Genomic DNA, 20101 nt, shown 5'->3' with positions numbered 1-20101 from the left:
ATAATGCAAAGAATTCAAAGGTTAATGAACATACATACAGCACGATTACACGCAACTACTATATCTAAATAAAGGGCGAGATTGAAAAACCAGTCAGTGCGTCATTTGATTTATATTTGTTTTCATCTTTTACTTTTTTGTTCTAAAATTGATTAATAAATTAATAGTTTAACAAAAAAATTGAAAATTTCAAATTGCGACTTATTTAAAAAGTTTTATAATTTGTAAAGTAGCTTTACCATATTGTGGGATTTAGTTTTTAAAATTCAGCATAAAAAGATATAGTTAGTGTTAAACTGTTAATTATGATGACTGATCAGTTACCTAAATTCTGGCCCACCACGGCAATTTCGGAACCAGATTCCACCAAAGGAGATAAGCTCCCCGAAAATCTCTCCAACCTTAATCACTAAACTCCCATAAATCGAAGCACTATTAGGAGACTCCACAAAATCGATAACAAATGATACGGATAACTGTCATACACAAACTCAATATAAACGAGTGACCAATAAAGTCACAGGTACGTAATCCATTCCATTTTGACTCTGAATACTCTCACACTCTTACTTACTTGAGCGTTGGAGTCCCTTTGCAGGTGCGCAACGCCGCCGTTCTTACAAGACGACGTTCTTCCTTTTTAGCCCAAGGGAAGCAAGTTCGAGCAACAGCAGAACGAGCTATACCTCGGAGACCTTTATTCACATAGGAACATTTGGCGCCCACCGTGGGGCCGAGATCTTCTAACCCCACAATTTTTTGAAAATTACCTTCTGTGCTTTCTCATCTTTTTTGCAAGTCACAACACATGGCTGACAAACATAGCCACGCTCCCTCAAACCATAATCCAGCCGAACTGATGGTCATCAACGAGACCCTAAGGGTCGAGAACCAAAGAATGGTCAAACTCTTACGCCAAAGGCAGCACAGTCATAGCAAATGAAGAGAGCATAAGGATGCCAAAAATAAGGACGACCACGATGAACACACGTCGGAGGCTAAACATGTCATACCCACTCCCCCAAAAACAACTACCAAAAGGACTAACCCCTTTTCGAAGGAGATCATGAGCTTCTAGATGCCTAAAAACTTTACCCTACTGACGACCCTGAAGCCCTTTGTGGGAATAGGAGACCCAAATATCCACGTCACCAAGTTCTATACGATGATGTTCATGAACAAAGAATCCGACCCAATCCTATGTCGTACCTTCCCCACCTTCCTAGATGGAGCCGCCCTGATCTGGTTCTCCAACCTCCCTGAAGGCTCCATTTCCAACTTCGATGAGCTGGCCAACAAGTTCGTCAACCATTTCGCAGCATCCAAGATATACGTGCACAACTCCAACTACCTGAGCACTATAAAGCAGGGGCCACATGAAAGCTTGAAGGACTACATAACCAAAAGTCCACCTTCACGCCTTAAAAAGCAGCCTCCGTCCTGGGAAATTCCAAGACCATAGTCATCGCAAAACCAAAAACCTTATTTGAATTCCGAGAAAAGGCAACAACCTAAATCGAGATTGAAGAGCTCCGAGCACTGCGAAAAGCAGAAAAGCCCACCTCGAACAAAGAGGACGAGAAGCGAAACAAGCATCTAAGCAGCAGGACAGACCAAAGGTCATTCAGACTTACACCTAAATTTGACAGCTACACTCCCCTCAACACCAAGAGAGAGGACATCATCAAAGACATCCTGCATTCAAAGCTCATTAAGCCTCCAAACAGAGCTGGCACATACCAAGACCAGCGATACGTAGACAAATCCAAATACTGCACTTTCCATCAGAAATACAGACACATAACAGATGACTGCGTTATAGCAAAGGACCTTCTCGAAAGGTTGGCCCGCCAAGGCCTATTAGACAAGTATATTGATACCCGAGGAAGAAAGCGAAATACAGAAAACCTCGGCCAACATTCCAAAACGACTGACAATCCCCAAGATAAAGGGAAAAAAGGTAGACGAAGATATTAATCCACCTCGTAGAGTAATAAATTCCGTTTCTGGTGATTTTGCAGGCGGAGGATGCACCAACTCGGCTAGGAAGAGATCCTACCGGACTATGATGTCAGTGACGGGATCAAGTTCGTCTCAATCCATCAACCCAGACAAACCAAGGATCTCATTCCTCCCCAAGGACTACAAGGCAAGCGATCGCAACCTTGACGACCCAGTGGCCATCTCTGCACAAGTTAGAGAGCCGTTGGTAAAGAAAGTCCTAATGGACCCAGTGAGTAGTGCATATGTACTATTCTACTCAACATTTCAGAAAATGAAGCTAAGTGACAAAGCCGTCCAACCATCATCCGGGAAACTGGTAGGTTTCTCAAGTGAGCGAGTTCCTATCCGAGGTTATATCTGGTTACAAACTACACTTGGCAATTACCCTGACTGTAAAACCATAGACATACAATACTTAGTCATTGATTGCAAAAGTCCTTACAATATAATTCTAGGAAGACCCTCATTGAATGCTTTCAATGCTATTATTTCTACTGTGCATTTGTGTGTTAAGTTTCTTTCGCAGGATAACAAAGTAGTGATAATTCATCGAGATCAAAGAGAGGCCAAGAAGTGCTATAATGCCAGCCTAAAAAATGAATATTCAAGACAACCTGAACAACAATACGTCCAAGCAGTATACAACTCAGAACAATTACCCCAGTAGCCAACCTAGATCCTCGGACCAACCACCAAGAGTGACCGATGCCGACAGATGACCTCACAAAGGTTTAACTAACAGCCGAGGAGGGTAAATATACATACCTCGGCAACGCGTTGAAGAACGGAGAGCGAGAACAATTGGCTGAGCTATTAAGACAAAACATTGACCTATTCGCATGGACTTCAGCAGACATGCCGGGAATAGATCCTAACGTCATCTGCCACAAGCTGGAAATCAATTCATTGATCCGACCTATAGCTTAGAAAGAAAGACACCTTGGCACAGACAAAAGGGAAGCCTCTCTGGAAGAAACCCAAAAGCTTTTCAACGCTGGATTCATAAAAGAGCTCAGATACACTACCTGGTTAGCCAACGTGGTAAAGGTAAAAAGGAACAACGGTAAGTGGAGGATGTATGTGGACTATACAGACCTTAACAAGGCCTGTCCAAAGGATGCATATCCCCTACCATGCATCAATAAACTAGTTGACAGCTCTTCCATATTTCAATGTTTAAGATTTATGGATGCTTATTCTGGATACAACCAAATACTAATGTATTCAGCTGACCAGAATAAGACTGCTTTTATTACTGACAATGAAAATTTTTGCTATAAGGTTATGCTGTTCGGACTAAAAAATGCAGGTGGAACATATCAAAGACTCATGGATAAAATCTTTTCAAACCAAATTGTCCGAAATATAAAAGTCTATGTTGACGACATGGTGGCAAAAACACTGCATGCGACAAACCACATTAAAGACTTAAAGGAGATATTTCAACAACTTCAAACGTACAACATGAAACTCAATCTCGAAAAATGCGCTTTCGGAGTACAAGGATCCTCGGTTTCATGCTCACCTACCGAGGTATTGAAGCCAACCTTGAAAAATGCCAAGCGATACTGAACATGAGAAGCCCAAGGACGGTCAAAGAGGTTCAACAACTTACTGGTCGACTAGTAGCATTGTCTCGATTTTTGCCTTGTATAGCTCACCGATCGCATCACTTCTTCAAGGCGCTAAGGAAACAGGAAAATTTTAAATGGTTTGAGGAATGCGAAAAATCCTTCATCGAGCTCAAAACCATACTATCAAAACCACCTATGCTTCACAAACCGGAATTGGGTAAACCGCTATACCTCTATTTATCTGTTACTAATCATGCTATCAGTTCTGTCTTGGTAACAGAAACAGGAAAACAACAACATCCAGTATACTTCGTTAGCAAGTCCCTCCAACAAGCTAAAGTCAGATACCCGAGACTAGAAAAACTCGCCTTGGCCTTAATAACAACGGCCAGACATTTGCGGTACTATTTTCAGAGTCATACCATTATAGTAAAAACAGAACAGCCCCTCCGTCAAGTTCGGGCAAAATCCGAGCTTGCTGGAAGACTCATCAAATGGTCAATCGAACTATCTAAGTATGACATCCAGTACCAATCACGAGGAGTCATAAAATCTCAAGCGCTGGCTGATTTCATTGCAGAGCTGACGGTAGACAAATCCAGTCCAATCATAACCAATTGGACGCTATACGTCGATGGGGCTTCGAACAACAAGGGTTCTGGAGCTGGAATTCTTCTTGAAGACGAACAAGGGATAGCTCTAGAGCAATCCCTGCAATTTATCTTCCATGCAAGTAATAAACAGGCAGAATACGAGGCCCTAATAGTAGGACTAAGGCTGGCCCACACAGTGGGCATAACACAACTAAGCGTCAAATGCGATTCCCTACTCGTGGTGCAACAGGTAACAAGTAACTTCCAAGTAAAAGATCCATTGTTAGAAAAATATAATGTTATTGTCAATAACCTTATTCGTGGTTTCTGAAATTTCAATATTTCCCATATACTTCGAGAACAAAATGATAGAGCTGATATTCTTTCGAAATTGGCAACAACTAGAAGTCAAACTAAAACTCCGACCTTATCTCAACTAACACTTGATGAATCTAGTGTTATGCTAACAGCAATTTTGAGTATTTCACAGGAAGAAGACCGGCGAAAACTTTTCGTACACTAACTACAAACAGGACAAATACCCGACGACATTTAAAATAAGAGAAAATTCAAAAGAAGAGCAAGTTTGTACACACTACTCGGCTCCGAACTATACAAGCGAGGTTTCACAATACCTCTTCTAAAATGCCTGGATACAACGGATGCCAAGTTAGCCATGGACGAGGTACACAAAGGTGTCTGTGGAACGCATATAGGAGGACGAAGTTTAGCTTCTAAGATCCTCCGAGCAGGCTACAACTGGCCAACTTTGCAACAAGATTGCATGCATAAAGTTCAACATTGTGACCACTGCCAACGTCATGCACCGGTCATCCATAACCCAACCGAGCAGTTGCATTCATCAGAGGTAAGCTGGCCGTTCAATAAGTGGGGGCTGGACATCCTCGGACCTTTCCCACCAGCACTAGAGCAGGTTATATTTTTAATTTTTGCTATTGATTATTTTACAAAATGGATAGAGGCAATACCATTAGCAAAAATAACTTTAAAAAATGATATCTTTTATATAGAGAAACATACTCTGCAGATTTGGTATCCATCAGTCTATTATAACTGATAATGGTAGACAATTTATAGATAAAAAATTCACAACTTTCTTACAAAATTTCAAAATAGTTCAACAGTTCTCATCTGTAGAACACCCACAGACTAACGGTCTAGCTGAGACTGCCAATAAAATTATCCTACAAGGGCTCAGGAAGAAACTTGAAGACTCCAAAGGAGAATGGACCGAGCTCATCCCAGAAGTACTATGGAACTATAACATAACAGAGCAATCCTCAACGAAAGAAACCCCTTTCAGGCTGGTGTACGGATGTGATGCCATGCTACCTGTCGAAATCTCCTTACAATCTCCCAGAACTGCAAGCGTCAATGAAGACGACAACATTGCAAATAGAAGAACCGAGCTTGACCTCGTCGAAGAATATCAAAACAAGTCAACACTTCAACAACTCGCAGCAAAATGAGCTATAGCTTGGAAATACAATAAGAAACTCAAGTCGAGAACATTCTTAGAGGGCGACCTCGTCCTCAGGAAAATAGAAGACATACGAAAGCCACCAGGACATGGCAAGCTAAGCGCTAGTTGAGAAGGCCCATTCCGGATTTGCAAAGTCATCGGCAAAGGAGCATACAAAATACAAACACTTGATGGCACAATACTACCAAATAATTGGAACATTTCTTCTTTAAAACTGTATTACAGTTAGTCTATAAGTCGGACACGGTGATTCAATCTTTTTCCTACTACCAGATTTTATCCCTAAGTTCAGTTTTGCTAGAGAGATTTTAATGAGGCACACCACCCCGCACCCTTACAATTACTAATTCATAATACAATAACTGTCAGTTATTTCGTATATCTGTTTTCTATCCTACTCGGCCGAGTACTTTAAACAAAATACTACTAAACTCATGCGATGAGTATTCAAAAAGTTTTTCAAGTCAGAAAACCACACAACTCACTAAACATGCATCAACATTCAACCAAATTATAGCAGTACCAAACGTTTTTTGGCTAAGTAAGCCAGCAAACAACATCAAAATGGTTTTTGGCTATAAGCCAGACGTTTCACAATCATACAAAAGATAAACAATGTACAACTACTAATTTATCACATAAGTTCACGGGGCATCTGGGTTCTCACCCTCCCCCTCAATACCATCTTCATCATCCTCAACTAACTCCTCGCCAACAACAACCTTACTCGGATCCATTGCAGATAATCAGCAGCAGGCACCAGAAATTTCGCTTGCTCAACAGCCCACTCAAATCCAGCAGCAAACATCTCGGGGTCGTGGTCTTCTTTGTCAGTCTCGAGCTTTTTCTTCTCAGCAACCAGCACAGCCAGCCTAGCCTCCAAAGCGGTTTTTTCTTCATCAAACTTCTTTCCAACATTCTCGGTAGCAGTTAGCTTCTCTTGCAAAGAGTCCACCAAAATCCAAAGCAGTGCGAAGTTTGTTACCTTTATCCAAATTATCCTGCATCAGCTGGTCCACAACAGTTTTGTCAAACGAGTCCCTGGCATGTTTTAACTCCTGAGTTCGGCCAATAGACATCAGCCGAGCTCCCATCACCTGAAATAACAAACAATCAAATCAAACCAGCACAAACTAACATTGCAAAGGAAAGATGAACAAAGATATCATACCTGAAGATATTGACAAACGCCAATGTCACCAACATCCTGAACCAGTCTGATATCGGCGAGACTTTGACAATATTCATCGGCAACCATCGACAGAGGAAAATGCTCGCTCCATAGTGAAGTGAGATCCTCATCTCCCTTATAACCATGCAGTGCCTTTTGATTTTCGGTAAACCTCTTTACCTGATCCAAGTCGACCTCCTTCCCGCCAAATTCGTCACCGGCCAAATCCACCACCTTTTCTTTCTTGCCATCTCCCCTCTTTCGCTTATAATTTACTTTCTTAGTAGGAGAGGGCTGATTAACCTTGGCTCCTTTCTCAGCCTTTGCATGACTACTAGACCCTTCTTTATCCACGTTCTTCGCTCGGAAGAATGCCCTCAAACTGCTCGATGTCACTTTCGGAGCCTTCTCAACTGCAAAAATACCAATACAAGAGAAACATCAAAAACCATAAAACGAACCAGACGAGTCCAAACAAAATTTTTACATATGTACTCTGAAACAACATCTTTATCAAACTCCCACTCAAGAAGTTCCATAACAGACAACAAACCGGAAGAGGAAACATTGTTAACTAAAAATTCTACCATCATCTCGTTTCTAGATTCCATCTCATCCATCCCCAATATCTGCCTAGGTCTTGGACACCAGAATAAAGGAAACTTCTCCAGCAAACAGTCATCAATATACCAAGAAAACTCATCCTTGGCAACACTAATATTCAGAAACATTGACTTAAACCCCTTATAAGACGACTTATACAAACTAAAGATGGCTCGTCTAGGAGCACTCGCCAAGTTCAACCATTCACACCTTTACACTGGAAGAGAGCAAAAAACACCTCCAGCGACGGTTCGGATTCAAGGTACTCCATTAACACCTCAAACGCCCTAACAAAAGCCCATGAATTTGGGTGCAATTGAGAAGGCGCACACTTAAGCTGCATCAACACTCCACGTTCAAACTCAGTAAACAGAAATCTAACACCAAGGTTTACAAAAATGCAACTGTACATGAAGAAAAACTCAAACTCTTCACCACGGTGGTATACGCGGTCATCAGCATTACCAGGCAAAAATTTAATATTAATACCCCCACCTTCCCTAATCCACGAAGACGCTAAGCCTAACTGAAACACGCTCTGCTCATCATCATACACAGAAGACCATCCCTTCACCGATTCCGCTACCCATGCAAAAGGATCATTAGGATCCCAAACCCACACATCTTCAATAATTTTATCTTTTTCATAAGCAATTTTCTTTTTACCCCGACCCCTAACATTCCTCCTTATCACAACCTTCTTCCCTTTCTCCATCCCAAAAGACACAATAAAAGAATAGAATGAAAAGAAACTAAATGAGAGTAACTAACCTTTTTTGCTCATCTTCACCAAATACACAGAAAATGTAAGACCCAAAACGAATAATCAAGAGTCTAGCAAAAACCACCCACCAGCCCACTACCCATACCTTCAGCAAAGCTAAAAACCACAACAAACCCTAGCTGTCGATGAAAAAAGATACACAACAAATCAATGGTCAATATTCATCACCGTTTCCATATCCAATGTGCATTTAATGCACATGACTTTTTCAATATCTTCTCTCTCTTCAAAAAACACTTTCATGTAAATTGCCACCAAAACACGAGCTTTCCCCTAATTTTTCAAAATTTTGCAATAAACAAGCCGACCTTAGGGATTCCATAATATCCGGTTCTGAGCTATACAAAAGCTCGACCTGTGATAGCTTGGTTTTGCAAAACAGGTCAAGCTTGTTGGGGGTTATGATCCGTTACCTAAATCCTGGCCCACCACGGCAAAACCTCGGAACCAGATTCCACTAAAGGAGATAAGCTCCCCGTAAATTTCTCCAACCTTAACCACTAAACTCCCATAAATCAGAGCACTATCAGAAGACTCCACAAAACCAGTAACAAATGATACAGATAACTGCCATACATAAACTCAATATAAACGAGTGACTAATAAAGTCACAGGTACCCACTCTATTCCATTTTGACTCTAAATACTCTCACACTCTTACTTACTTGAGCGTTAGAGTCCCTCTGAAGGTGTCTAATACTACCGCTCTTACAAGATGATGTTCTTCCTTTTTAGTCCAAGGGAAGCAAGTTCGAGCAACAACAGAATGAGTTATACCTCGGAGACCTTTATTCACACAGGAACAATGACAAAATTGAATTTCTCTAATAACCATTTAATATGTCATAGAAGATAACTAACTATTTATGAGGAGGTTAACTAAAGATCACCTTGATTAAGTATTTGAATTAAAATTATAAAAGTTTACTACAATATACTAAACAAATTAAAAATAATTGTTTTTAATAATACCTACTCTAAATAAGGATTATCTTCAGAATATTTTTTCATAAAATTTTAAAGAATAGAGAGTTGTGTATTATAACAGTCGCATATGGATTTTTTCCCAATGCAATTAACATTTTATATTACTTTGATGAGTTGTTAATGTCTTCTTAGCTTGACATCGAAAGGCAACTATATATACGATGTAATATAAATAGATCATACATATTACGATCGATTACAATATAGCAATAATCAAACTCTGAAACTCTGCTTTAATTTTTGACAAGCATCGAAATTCGGAAGGTACCAAAGAAAAAAAAGAGAGAATGAAGATAGTAATAACAATAATTTTCGCAAGTGTATTTCCATTATAAGTATCGGGTGAGTTAGGGTTTCTATTATATGTATTGCGTTGGAGTTGAGCCACTTCAGTGGACCAGGCCATTAGTTAAGGAGTTGCTCAAAGGTTCTTGAACAAACACATTGTTGACTCTCTCGAGGGAAAATTGATAACACTAACTACTCCTTATTACGAATCCAATTCTTGCATTAGAAATGATAGGGATTATAAGAATTTATTTTAGTTTTTGCTTAGTTATTAATTCAATTTTTTTAGTTTAGTTTTTTAATTTAGTAATTTAATAATATATTTTGTCTCATTTTTTTAAATATGGGAGCCATTTAAATAAAAATATTAAAAATATTTTTTTAAAATATTTTTTAATAATTAAAGTTTAACACATATAACCGATTAAATTATATTATTTTTACTAAAATTAGACTGGACAAATCAGTTTAGCCGAGAAACCAATAACTTAAATAATTTTGAATCGGTCTAAATTAATATTTTTTATGAAAAATGACTACCATATCCCTATTATAAAAAATAACTAAAATACTCCTATATATATATATATATATAATTTTTGAAAACTCTAAATTCTAACCTTATAACCGCAGAAAAGAAAAAAGTTAGAATTTAGAATTTTTAAAAAATTAATATATATATATATATATATATAGGAATATTTTAGTTATTTTTTATAAAAAGGGTATTATAATCATTTTTAATAAAAACATAATATTAATTTAGACCAATTCAAAATTTGATTTACCATTTTTTTTGTCAAATTAATTTATTTGGCCTAATTTTGATAAAAATAATACAATTTAATTGATTATATGTGTTAAATTTTAATTATTAAAAAACATCTTTAGAAAAAGACGTTTTAAACGTCTTTATCTGAGTAGCTCCCTTTAAACATAGACTATATTATATATACCAAAATCAACCACCAAAGTCAGTTATCCGAATAAAATACATGTTGAAATATAGATACATATTAAAAATAAATTAAACAATACATATCTTTATATACAAATACATATATTAATAATTAATTTTAATAATAGATTTTAATATATAAATAATATTTTTATTTAAATATTAATGACTAATTAATGGCCTCTAATATTCCTTTTCTTGCATTGGTGGCAATAATTGTCATTGTTATACTCAGGTTCTTTGGAGGAAATATATAGGGTGTGCTAAGAGTTCAGTGCCAAAATGGAGGCACCTTTGTTACATGCAACATCCCAGATGAACGCCCATACTAATTAATAAAACAATTCGGGTAATCAACAATGTGTAATGTCTTAGCATTGTACATGCAGTACCAATATAACTATGGTTGAGTACTTGAGGTTGTCAAATCCTTTTTTCCTTGTCAATGTGCATCTAGCTATGTGGCCATCTTTTCATGTAATAATAATGTTTTTCTTTCAATTAAAAGGTTTATAATTAGTATCAATAATCAATTAAAGTCTTCATCATCTTGAGTATATGTCCTTGATCAGTTTCGTAATAAGCTTGATCCTGATTTGTGTATTAGTTTCCATTGTATAGACTTGAGAAAAGACTATATTATTAAATTATTATATATATATATATATATTAAAAATATAAGTATTTATTATTTTTTTCTATTAATTTCAATATTTGAGATAAGTAATTTCAAAATATAATGTTAAAAAATTTTTATAATTAAAAGTTCTAAAATTCAATTCTTATTATTACTAATAAAAGAAAAAAATTCAAGATAAAACAAACTAAAAACAATTATATATGCATAATGACAATATAATATAAGCTCAAAATAAATTTTTGCATAAAAAGATATATTAAATATATAATCATTTATTATTATAAATTGGTACACTCTCGTATGTATGAATCACAAACTTATACCCGAATGCTTACTATGGGCACTAAAACCTTAGAATATATATTTATGATATAAATCGTATAGCAAATTCCAACAGAGGGTTTGGTAATTATTAAAGTATTACTTAATTAGTAGGGCCGTTTATCTCTATAGTTTCCTGGAGGGTTATAGTTACGTGCTCCAGATTGAGACTCGATATTCTGTTGATCCTACGTTGTAAAGGTGATTGAACACGTATAAATTTTCGGGAATAGTAGTTTCCATTGAGCAAAGTTTTATATATGAATGTATGAATTATGAATGATATGAGAAAAAGCTATGCATAGACTCATGGGGATGCGCGACGGGGGACAGTCCAAGGGTTTCGGACTTGTCGGGTTGACTTGATAATCGACAGATGAGCCTCATCAGCCATAAGACAGGCATGCATTATGTGCATATTGTTTGAGTTGTTTGATTGTGCATTAACTGGGAATGCCTAACTGCTTATAACATACTAGTTGATATACTTGCTATTTGTACTATTTGTATTCTACTTGTATATGTTTTTGTTTGCTTGTTTGTCTCTGTAATATCATCGGAGATGGAGGAACGGAGGAAAGGCGAAGAGAGTTAGGATTCTTGTCAGTTTTAGTTAGATTTTAAGGAATCAGTTTAGTTTAGAAAGCTTTAGAAAACCACTATACTTTATGGCTTCTGTTTTAGTTCTTTAAGGTTTATAATCTGAGTGTCGGCGTTCTAGGATTACCTCTGGCATTCCCAGGACCTTATATATTATGTGCGTGGTACCTTTATCATGCTGAGAAGCTCCGATTCTACCTCATACTGTATTGTTTTTTTCAGATGCCAGTCGAGAGACACCTCACTAAGCGTCTGGATTCCTGAAGCGGAACGGTTTCTGGGTTCTTTTGCTATGTAGCTTTTATATATATATATATGTATGTATTTAGCTTACTCTCCAAGAAACTTGTTTATCATGTCTCTCATAGAGTTAAGGAGAGTTAAGGTTTTATTTCTGTATTTTGGGGTACTTATACATATATGTAAATATTCTCCGACTAGCCTTAGTTTCGCAGGCTGAATCAAGAGCTAGTTATGCTGTATTTTTGGTTATCTATCTAGTCTTTTGCTTATTCATATCTATGAATCTTTTGGTTTCTTCACACACAAGTTATTCTGTTTCTGGAACGTTACGTTTTTTATTTCGCGATTTTGTTTTATCCATTTTTTTAAGGCTCCTAGTTTATTATATTCTTTCTGCTATTATATGTATGTATTTTATTTTAGAAATCGTAGCGCTTTACCACTTCTATTTTATATCCTAGGTATAAAATTCTGTGTGATAGGATGTTACAGGTTGAGGACTTGAGGTTGTCAAATGCTTTTTGGCCTTGTCAATGTGCATCTAGCTATGTGGCCATCGGATCTTTTCATGTAATAATATATAATGTTTTTCTTTCAATTAAAAGATTTGTAATTAGTATCAATAATCAATTAAGTCTTCATCATCTTGAGTATATGTCCTTGATCAGTTTCGTAATAATCAATTTAATTAGTGACAAGCTTATCCTAATTTGTGTATTAGTTTTCGTTGTACAGGCTTGAGAAAAGATCATATTATTAAATTATTATGTATTTATGTATAAATATATATATATATTAATTTATTTTTAATATATATTTTGTATTATAATATATATTAAAAATATATAAGTATTTATTATTTTTTTTATTAATTTAAATATTTGAGATAAATAATTTTACAATATAATATTAAAATTTTTATAATTAAAAGTTTTAAAATTTAATTTTTATTATTACTAATAAAAAAATCAAGATAAAACAAACTAAAAACAATTATGCATAATGACAATATAAGCTCAAAATAAATTTTTGCATAAAAAAATATATTAAATATATAATCATTTATTATTATAAATTGGTACACTCTCGTATGTATGAATCACAAACTTATACCCGAATGCTTACTATGGGCACTAAAACCTTAGAATATATATTTAGAGAAAATGATAAATAGGTCTTTGACCTTTTGTCCTGCAGACATTTTCGTCTCTAACCATTAAAAAATATTTTTAAATCTCTGACCTTCACAAAATTTGGACAGATCAGTCCCTGACGGAGGTATTTGGATGGATCAGTCCCTGACGGAGGCATTTTGAACGGAGGGACTGATCCGTCCAAGTTTTGTGAAGGTCAAAGACTTAAAAGTATTTTTCAATGGTTAAAGACAAAAATGTCCGTGGAACAAAAGGTTAGGGACTTATTTGTTCTTTTCTCATATATTTATGATATAAGTCGTATAGTAAATTACAACAGAGGATTTGGTAAATTATTAAAGTATTGCTTAAGGAAAAGTATATGGAATCAAGAGGTGATCAGCAAAAAAGTAAACAACTTAACTAATTTATAATTATATTTAATTAATTTTATTTGTTTTTAATTTATAATATTTGATATTAATTGCTTCTCACCCCAAATTAAAATTCTAAATGATACGTTGGAAAAATAGGGGGCGGGGATCACGGAACTTCCAATAATCTCGATTTTTAGTATATAAAAAAAATTTATAAAATATATAAAAGACCATTCATTTAGTATGAAAAAGAAACATTCTGATACTTAGTAGAAAAAATATCCTAATACCTAGCATAAACACCATCCACGTAGAGATTTTAGATTCACCCAAAGACATTTGGCTGATTTTTTACTAGTACCTTATTGGTTCCTAGCACTGTTGCTACTTAATTAGTAGGGTCGTTTATCTCTATAGTTTCCTGGAGGGTTATAGTTACAACTAACCATGATTGATCCATTGTAGCACCTAACTCTAGCACACCCCACATGTGTAGTGGTACTCCAAACAACTTGAGTATAACCAAAACATTTATCGTCGTCACCGTCATCACCACCTAAGCACGAGTTGGATTTCTCATCGTAGTATTGTTTCTCTGACACCCACAATTCAACAACTTCTTTTCCAGTAAGGTTTTTCCAAATACCAGTTCCAAGCACTAAGTTCTCACCGTAAGGACCTTCCGATGACTCCAGCTTGCAATCTTCAGCGTGCTTATTCAAGTGCGCACGAGCATATGATTCTAGCTCCTTGTCCCATTTCAGTGGTTTAACCCCAACTCCTTTGCGCGCCGCGTTGTGAACCTTAAGATAATCTTCTTCAGAATTTTGAGCCGATACACACCAAAAGAGTACACTTACAAAACTTATTATTCGTCCCACACTTATCTTCATTTTTAATATTGTTCTCTGATTGCAAAATTTACTAAAGGTGATTGTGTTATACTATGTAATTGGTATTTATAAGAGAATTAATGGCTTAAACGTTGCGTCAAGAGGTAGTGCCGCTAACTTCTTTCTTTTATTTTAAGGAAACTACTTTTTGCTCTTGCTCAAGAAACATTTTTTTTATAAATAAATACTGATTAACATAGTTGTCCTTTGATGCACTTGAATGCGTGTATGGATTTTAAAAATGTTATTAGTATATTAAAATCAAACATCAATGTATTTGTATATAAATACATAGATGGTTTAATTTATTTTCATTATTTATATTCTAATATGTATTTTATACTAATAACTGATTTAGCAATTAATTTTAGTGTTCATCTAGCATAGTCATATTGATTTACTAATAAAGGAGAAGAGAGAGTATATATTTATATATAAGAGAAAGTCTATAGGACCAACAATTTTATTAAAATTTGACCAGTATTTAATAAATAAAAAGAAAGTAAGCAATCTTATATTATTAGATGTAATTTTACATCATTAAAAATACTAATGATAATTAATTAATGGCTACAAATTACAAAACTTGCTTGCCCTAACACTCTTTTTTGGTAAAAGCTCAGGTGAAGTTGACTTTGTGTGAAGTTGATACTTGAGAGTCGTTGGATGAAAATTTAGTCAAATCAGTCAAATCATTTAACGACTTTCAGTATCAACTTCACATTAAGTCGACTGCACCTGAATTTCCGCATTTTTTTATACAAATTATTTATTGATGTTAATTATTAAAGCAGTGAAATTAATTATCTTAGCCAAGAGCCTAATTATTGTAGTAAAACCATTGATCCTAATTATTCAGATATATCAAAAGACAAGCATGATATAGTATATGATATCCCACAACCTATATATTACAACATAATAATAACAATCTTGTTTAATTTTTGGCAAGCATTATACTAAGGAACCAGAAAAGAAATGAGGGCGAAGGTGATAATAATAAGTTTTATAAGCGTGCTTTTGGTACGATGCATACTGGGTCAAGACTTTTCAAGAGGGTACTTGGATGGTCAAAACGTTGCACGGGAAATCGTTGGGGTTAAGCCACTAAAGTGGAATCCAGAGCTAGCAGGAGTTGCTCAAAAGTTTTTGAATAACCACATTGTAGATTGTCTTGAGGGACAGTTAATAACATCAACCGCTTCTCCTAATTATGGCCAGACCACTGCACGTAATGTGTTATTCAATAACTTTACGGCAGCAGATGCTGTGGCGTCGTGGGTGGCACAGAAAGATTACTACGACTTCGAATCCAACTCTTGCATTGGTGGCTATTGTGGTTGCTATACTCAAGTTGTTTGGAGGACATCTACTCATATAGGATGCGCTAGAGTTAATTGCCGAAATGGAGGCACCCTTGTTACGTGCATTTATCGCCCTCGGGGCAACCTTCCAAATCAACGTCCTTACTAATTAATTATGGTAAAAATTCACGTAGAGTCATCTTCATATGAAATTGTTAGTTGAGAGTCGTTAGATGACAATTAAATCAAATCTGTTTAATCATCTAACGACTCTCAACTATCAACTTCACATGAAATTAACTGTAGAAAAGTTTCTATTGTTAATTATACAATTCATTTAGGTAATCAAGAATCCAACTATGGTTGTGTTTGTCAAAGGCTTTTTTTGCCTTGTGTGCTTAGCTTCCTTTGTGCTCTGTGGCCATCTTTTCATCTTTTGGTTGGCAATAATGTGATTGATATATTATTGTCAAATTATGTTCAAATGTTGCTTCTAAGGTATTTGTTATCATGAGTTTGCTTTTAGGTATTTTGTTAGATTGGTTGATTTACAATTATACATATACTTGTTAAACTAGTTTTTCAATAACCAAAGTGTTACTAAGATTTAAATTTAGAAAGTGTTTTTTATTAGGAAGATTCTTTAAGAAAATATAGCAATAAACCCTATCCAGACTAAGTTATAGTTACGCTTAAAAAGGATTTTCGTACCGTACAACAGTAGTGTTACACTTAAAAGAGGATATTCAAATCCTACATATTTGGCATATTTGGAAAGTGTGACAAAGATCCAAAATATTATATTGACACGTTTATGAAAGCATGGCAATAAAGAGAAAATAGCGCGCTGAGAAAGTATGGCAATAGAATCACTAAGATGACCACGTTTTATGAGCGTGGCAAAAGTCCTATGTGCTTTGTGGCCATCTTTTCATCTTTTAATTAAAAAGCTTGCAATTAGATTGTTAATAATCAGTTATCACTACAACAAATACGGATGATAGCGGCGGCTAATTAGCGGCTGTTTATCAAATCGCAGTAAATTGGCAAGATAGCGGCCAATAGGGTAACGGTTTGGGCTCTGCTACAAAAAGAACTAAGATAGCAGCGGTTAGCTTTCCAACAGCTGCAAATCAAACCAAAGAAGAGAGCCAGCTTTAAGTGCCCCGTCACTCACTGAAGTCTGAATCACTCCCCCTTTTCCAGCCCTAGCATCTCTTTGACCACCCACGCAGCACCACCATCGATCATATCATCACCCCCTAGCATCTCTGTCAGAACCACAAAACCACTGCGAAAACCCTTCTTCTCTTTCTCTTTCCCTGTTTTCTGCCTTCTCTGTCTCACCGCCGGCTACCATCCAGTGCCACCACAACCATATTCTTCCCCTCCTTACAACCTCGCACTGTGGGACTGTGGCTCTCTAGCTCGCCCATGCCTCTCTCATTCCCAATCGCAGAATCAGAACAGAGCCACTCTAGTGTTAACTCGACTCAGGTTCTCAGATCACCTTTTCTTCTCTATTTTAGTTAATTTAGGATTAGTTATATGTTGATTCTAGTATTAATTTCATTTGCTTAGAATTATTTGCTGCTATTAGTTGAGTTTAGGTTAGAATTAGGATTTCCTGATTGGAATTAGTGTTAGTTTATACATAGTTAAACATGCTGATAAGAGCTTCTTGAGTTTGAATTTCAATTTGTTTGGATTGATTGACTGATGCTTTGTTGAGTAACTGCGAAATGCTACTGATTTTTTTATGTCATTGGTGCTGAATTTTGAATTGGTGTTGCAAAGAATGCTTGTTAGTGTTATTTTGTGTTGTTTATGCTTTTGCATGCCAAGTGTTTTAAATATGTTTTAAAGTTCAATGCAAATATGATCTATGATAAGGACTTTATGGATGGCAATGTTTGATTCATTTAGTGCACCCAACCTAATGAGATATGGCTTGGTTGTTGTTGTATTCTTCTAGCTAGAGAAAATTTTGTTTCTTGCAATATCATGCCACAGTTAGTGATATTTTGCGCCAAAAATTTTGCATTACTTGATAAAAGCAATGTTGTGTGTGATTTCACCATAAAATATATAGGTGCTACCGTGCTAGACATGAGTAAGTGAGACATCTACTTTGAAGTATCTTATGCTTTTTTGGGCTTAAAATGGGGAGAATTATGAGTTGATTGTGTTTTCATTAGTCGTGTCAATCTAGAATTAATCATATTTGTTTTTCTTTCTTCTCCAGATTCCTCACCAGCCTATGTGTGATCCTATCTTCACCATCGGCCAAGGTCGTCAATGCGATTTATAGCTTAAAGATCCAACTGTTGGCAATATTTTATGCAAGTTAAGTAACATCGAGGTAGAGGTTCCACTTTCTATTTTATGCAATTCAAAATAGGCGGTTGAGTTGCTAATGATCTATCTAGTTTGTATTTTGGTTATAAAAAATGAGTCATTTGTATGATGCATTTTTGGTAATTACTATTTTAGATTACTGATCATGGTTGTTATTCTACACAATGTGGAGGTTCACCTGTTGCATTACTGGAAATCACAGGAGGCAAAGGTGCTGTTCAAGTTAATGGTAAGACCTATCGCAAGAATTTCCCAACTTGTACTCGTTGTTAGTGCCTCCTTTCTTCTGCTCTGCTCATTACTTCTGGTATTTTCTTTTTGGTTTGATTTATTCTGAACTTTATTTCTATGCACTTCGAAATTGGTTTTGCTCGTTTTTTGTACCCAGTAATCTTCACTACGTAGCTCCCCTTTCAGGAGACGTCGTTCAAATTGAGTGTAGTGAAGGATGCAATTGAGTGTAGTATAGAAATTTTACTATTTTTAATTATATAGGTATTTTAAAGTTGTAAACTTTGTTAATGGATTTTAATGTTGCACAGATTGCTGCTATTGGTGCCATTACAAGTGCATTTTATGGATTTAACAATGGTATGCTTTTTTTATAAATGCATATCCTCAAGTTATACATTGATAAATGCACATCCCCAAGTTATTAGAATATATAGACTTGATTGTAGCTAGGTTGGTTATAGTTTGGCTCCTATAATAAACTTGACTGAAGGGATTCGTGCTGATTAAAATGTGCAGCAACAATTATATATAGGCTGACCAAGATAGATAGATAGATAGATAGACTAATATATATATATATATATATATATATATATATATATATATAGCAAGATATATGACGAATTAATTAATACACGTACATTCTTTTCGGGGTAATTTAGGTAAATAAATTGGCTTAAAATCAATTCTACATGAATATCTTGATTGAAAAATATATGCATTTGTGTCCTCTTTTCTAATTTGTTGTTGACGAAGTAAACTCAAAACTTACATGTAAATCATTGCAAGTGTCTAACAATTTACTATAACGGTGTATATGATGTTAAACTGTTATTGGGTACAAATTAGTAAGACAAAAGTAAATCATCGTTGATCTAACGATTTAGTAAGTTATATTGGTTACTTATGACAACAATTAAGGCAGAGAGAAATTTATGAGACACTCCTCCTACACTCGTATATGGACATACAACTAGACTATAAATATTAAATACATGCCAATTTAGATCGATTTATATAGAAAATTTAATATAATTTTGTTACAATTTGCATTCTATTGGTTTCACTTTTACTTCCCAATCTAATTCATAATTATTTAAGATATTGTGTCTATATCGATTTGGATTTATTGGATTTGGATTTGGGAATTGATTTTTCTTATTACATCTATATTGTTCGATGAAGAAGCATTTATAAGAAATTAAATGACTCCCCACACTTATTACATTAATAGCCAATAAGTTGTCTTTCTTACGTTCCCATAGTCGCTCAAGTCCATGTTCTATAAGTTTAAATTCCTCTCATGCTGTAATATCCAATTCAACGACAAGAGTATTTTCATAGCGTGCCTGAACAACATACCAAAAATAATGTACAATTACTGTTTGGATATAAAATGATACATTGTAATTGTTAGGATTTGGTTGAATTAGTCCCACATTGCTCAGGATAGCAAATGGAGTGGGTGGCCTAGGCTATAAATATGAGGCTAAGTTCTCCATTTGTTTTTGCACCAGTCAGAAACACTTTAA

At 35.4% G+C, this 20101-nt stretch overlaps 3 protein-coding genes and 1 pseudogene across 3 annotated transcripts; 2 read left to right on the top strand and 2 right to left on the bottom strand.

The window, feature by feature from the left end:
• The first annotated feature begins 1165 nt into the window (after nt 1-1165).
• On the top strand, nt 1166-2671 carry LOC107620021 (uncharacterized). The gene is made up of 3 exons (XM_016322247.1): nt 1166-1461; nt 1650-1960; nt 2022-2671. The coding sequence occupies exons 1-3, from the start codon at nt 1166-1168 to the stop codon at nt 2669-2671; spliced, it is 1257 nt and encodes a 418-aa protein (XP_016177733.1).
• Nucleotides 2672-6291: 3620 nt separating this feature from the next.
• Nucleotides 6292-6769, bottom strand: LOC148579057 (uncharacterized; annotated as a pseudogene).
• A 7403-nt stretch (nt 6770-14172) lies between these two features.
• Nucleotides 14173-14673, bottom strand: LOC107622082 (pathogenesis-related protein 1A-like). The gene has a single exon (XM_016324003.3). It carries the CDS (start codon nt 14671-14673, stop codon nt 14173-14175), a length of 501 nt encoding a protein of 166 aa, XP_016179489.1.
• A 978-nt stretch (nt 14674-15651) lies between these two features.
• On the top strand, nt 15652-16146 carry LOC107622290 (basic form of pathogenesis-related protein 1-like). The gene has a single exon (XM_016324155.3). It carries the CDS (start codon nt 15652-15654, stop codon nt 16144-16146), a length of 495 nt encoding a protein of 164 aa, XP_016179641.1.
• The last annotated feature ends 3955 nt before the right edge of the window (nt 16147-20101 follow it).

Source organism: Arachis ipaensis, chromosome B10 (assembly GCF_059453495.1).
Source record: "Arachis ipaensis isolate K30076 ecotype BB chromosome B10, ASM5945349v1, whole genome shotgun sequence".
NCBI classification, from domain to species: domain Eukaryota; kingdom Viridiplantae; phylum Streptophyta; class Magnoliopsida; order Fabales; family Fabaceae; genus Arachis; species Arachis ipaensis.
The sequence above is the reverse complement of the archived record's forward strand: the minus strand, read 5'-3'. Positions and strand labels throughout refer to the sequence as shown.

Excerpts from the sequence above, each read along its gene's own strand:
- LOC107620021 (XM_016322247.1), top strand. The coding sequence starts at position 1,166 with ATGATGTTCATGAACAAAGAATCCGACCCAATCCTATGTCGTACCTTC. Across the intron at positions 1,462-1,649 it reads TGGGAAATTCCAAGACCATA|CTACACTCCCCTCAACACCA; the intron begins GTCATCGCAAAA and ends TAAATTTGACAG. Across the intron at positions 1,961-2,021 it reads CCAAGATAAAGGGAAAAAAG|GCGGAGGATGCACCAACTCG; the intron begins GTAGACGAAGAT and ends GTGATTTTGCAG.
- LOC107622082 (XM_016324003.3), bottom strand. The coding sequence starts at position 14,673 with ATGAAGATAAGTGTGGGACGAATAATAAGTTTTGTAAGTGTACTCTTT.
- LOC107622290 (XM_016324155.3), top strand. The coding sequence starts at position 15,652 with ATGAGGGCGAAGGTGATAATAATAAGTTTTATAAGCGTGCTTTTGGTA.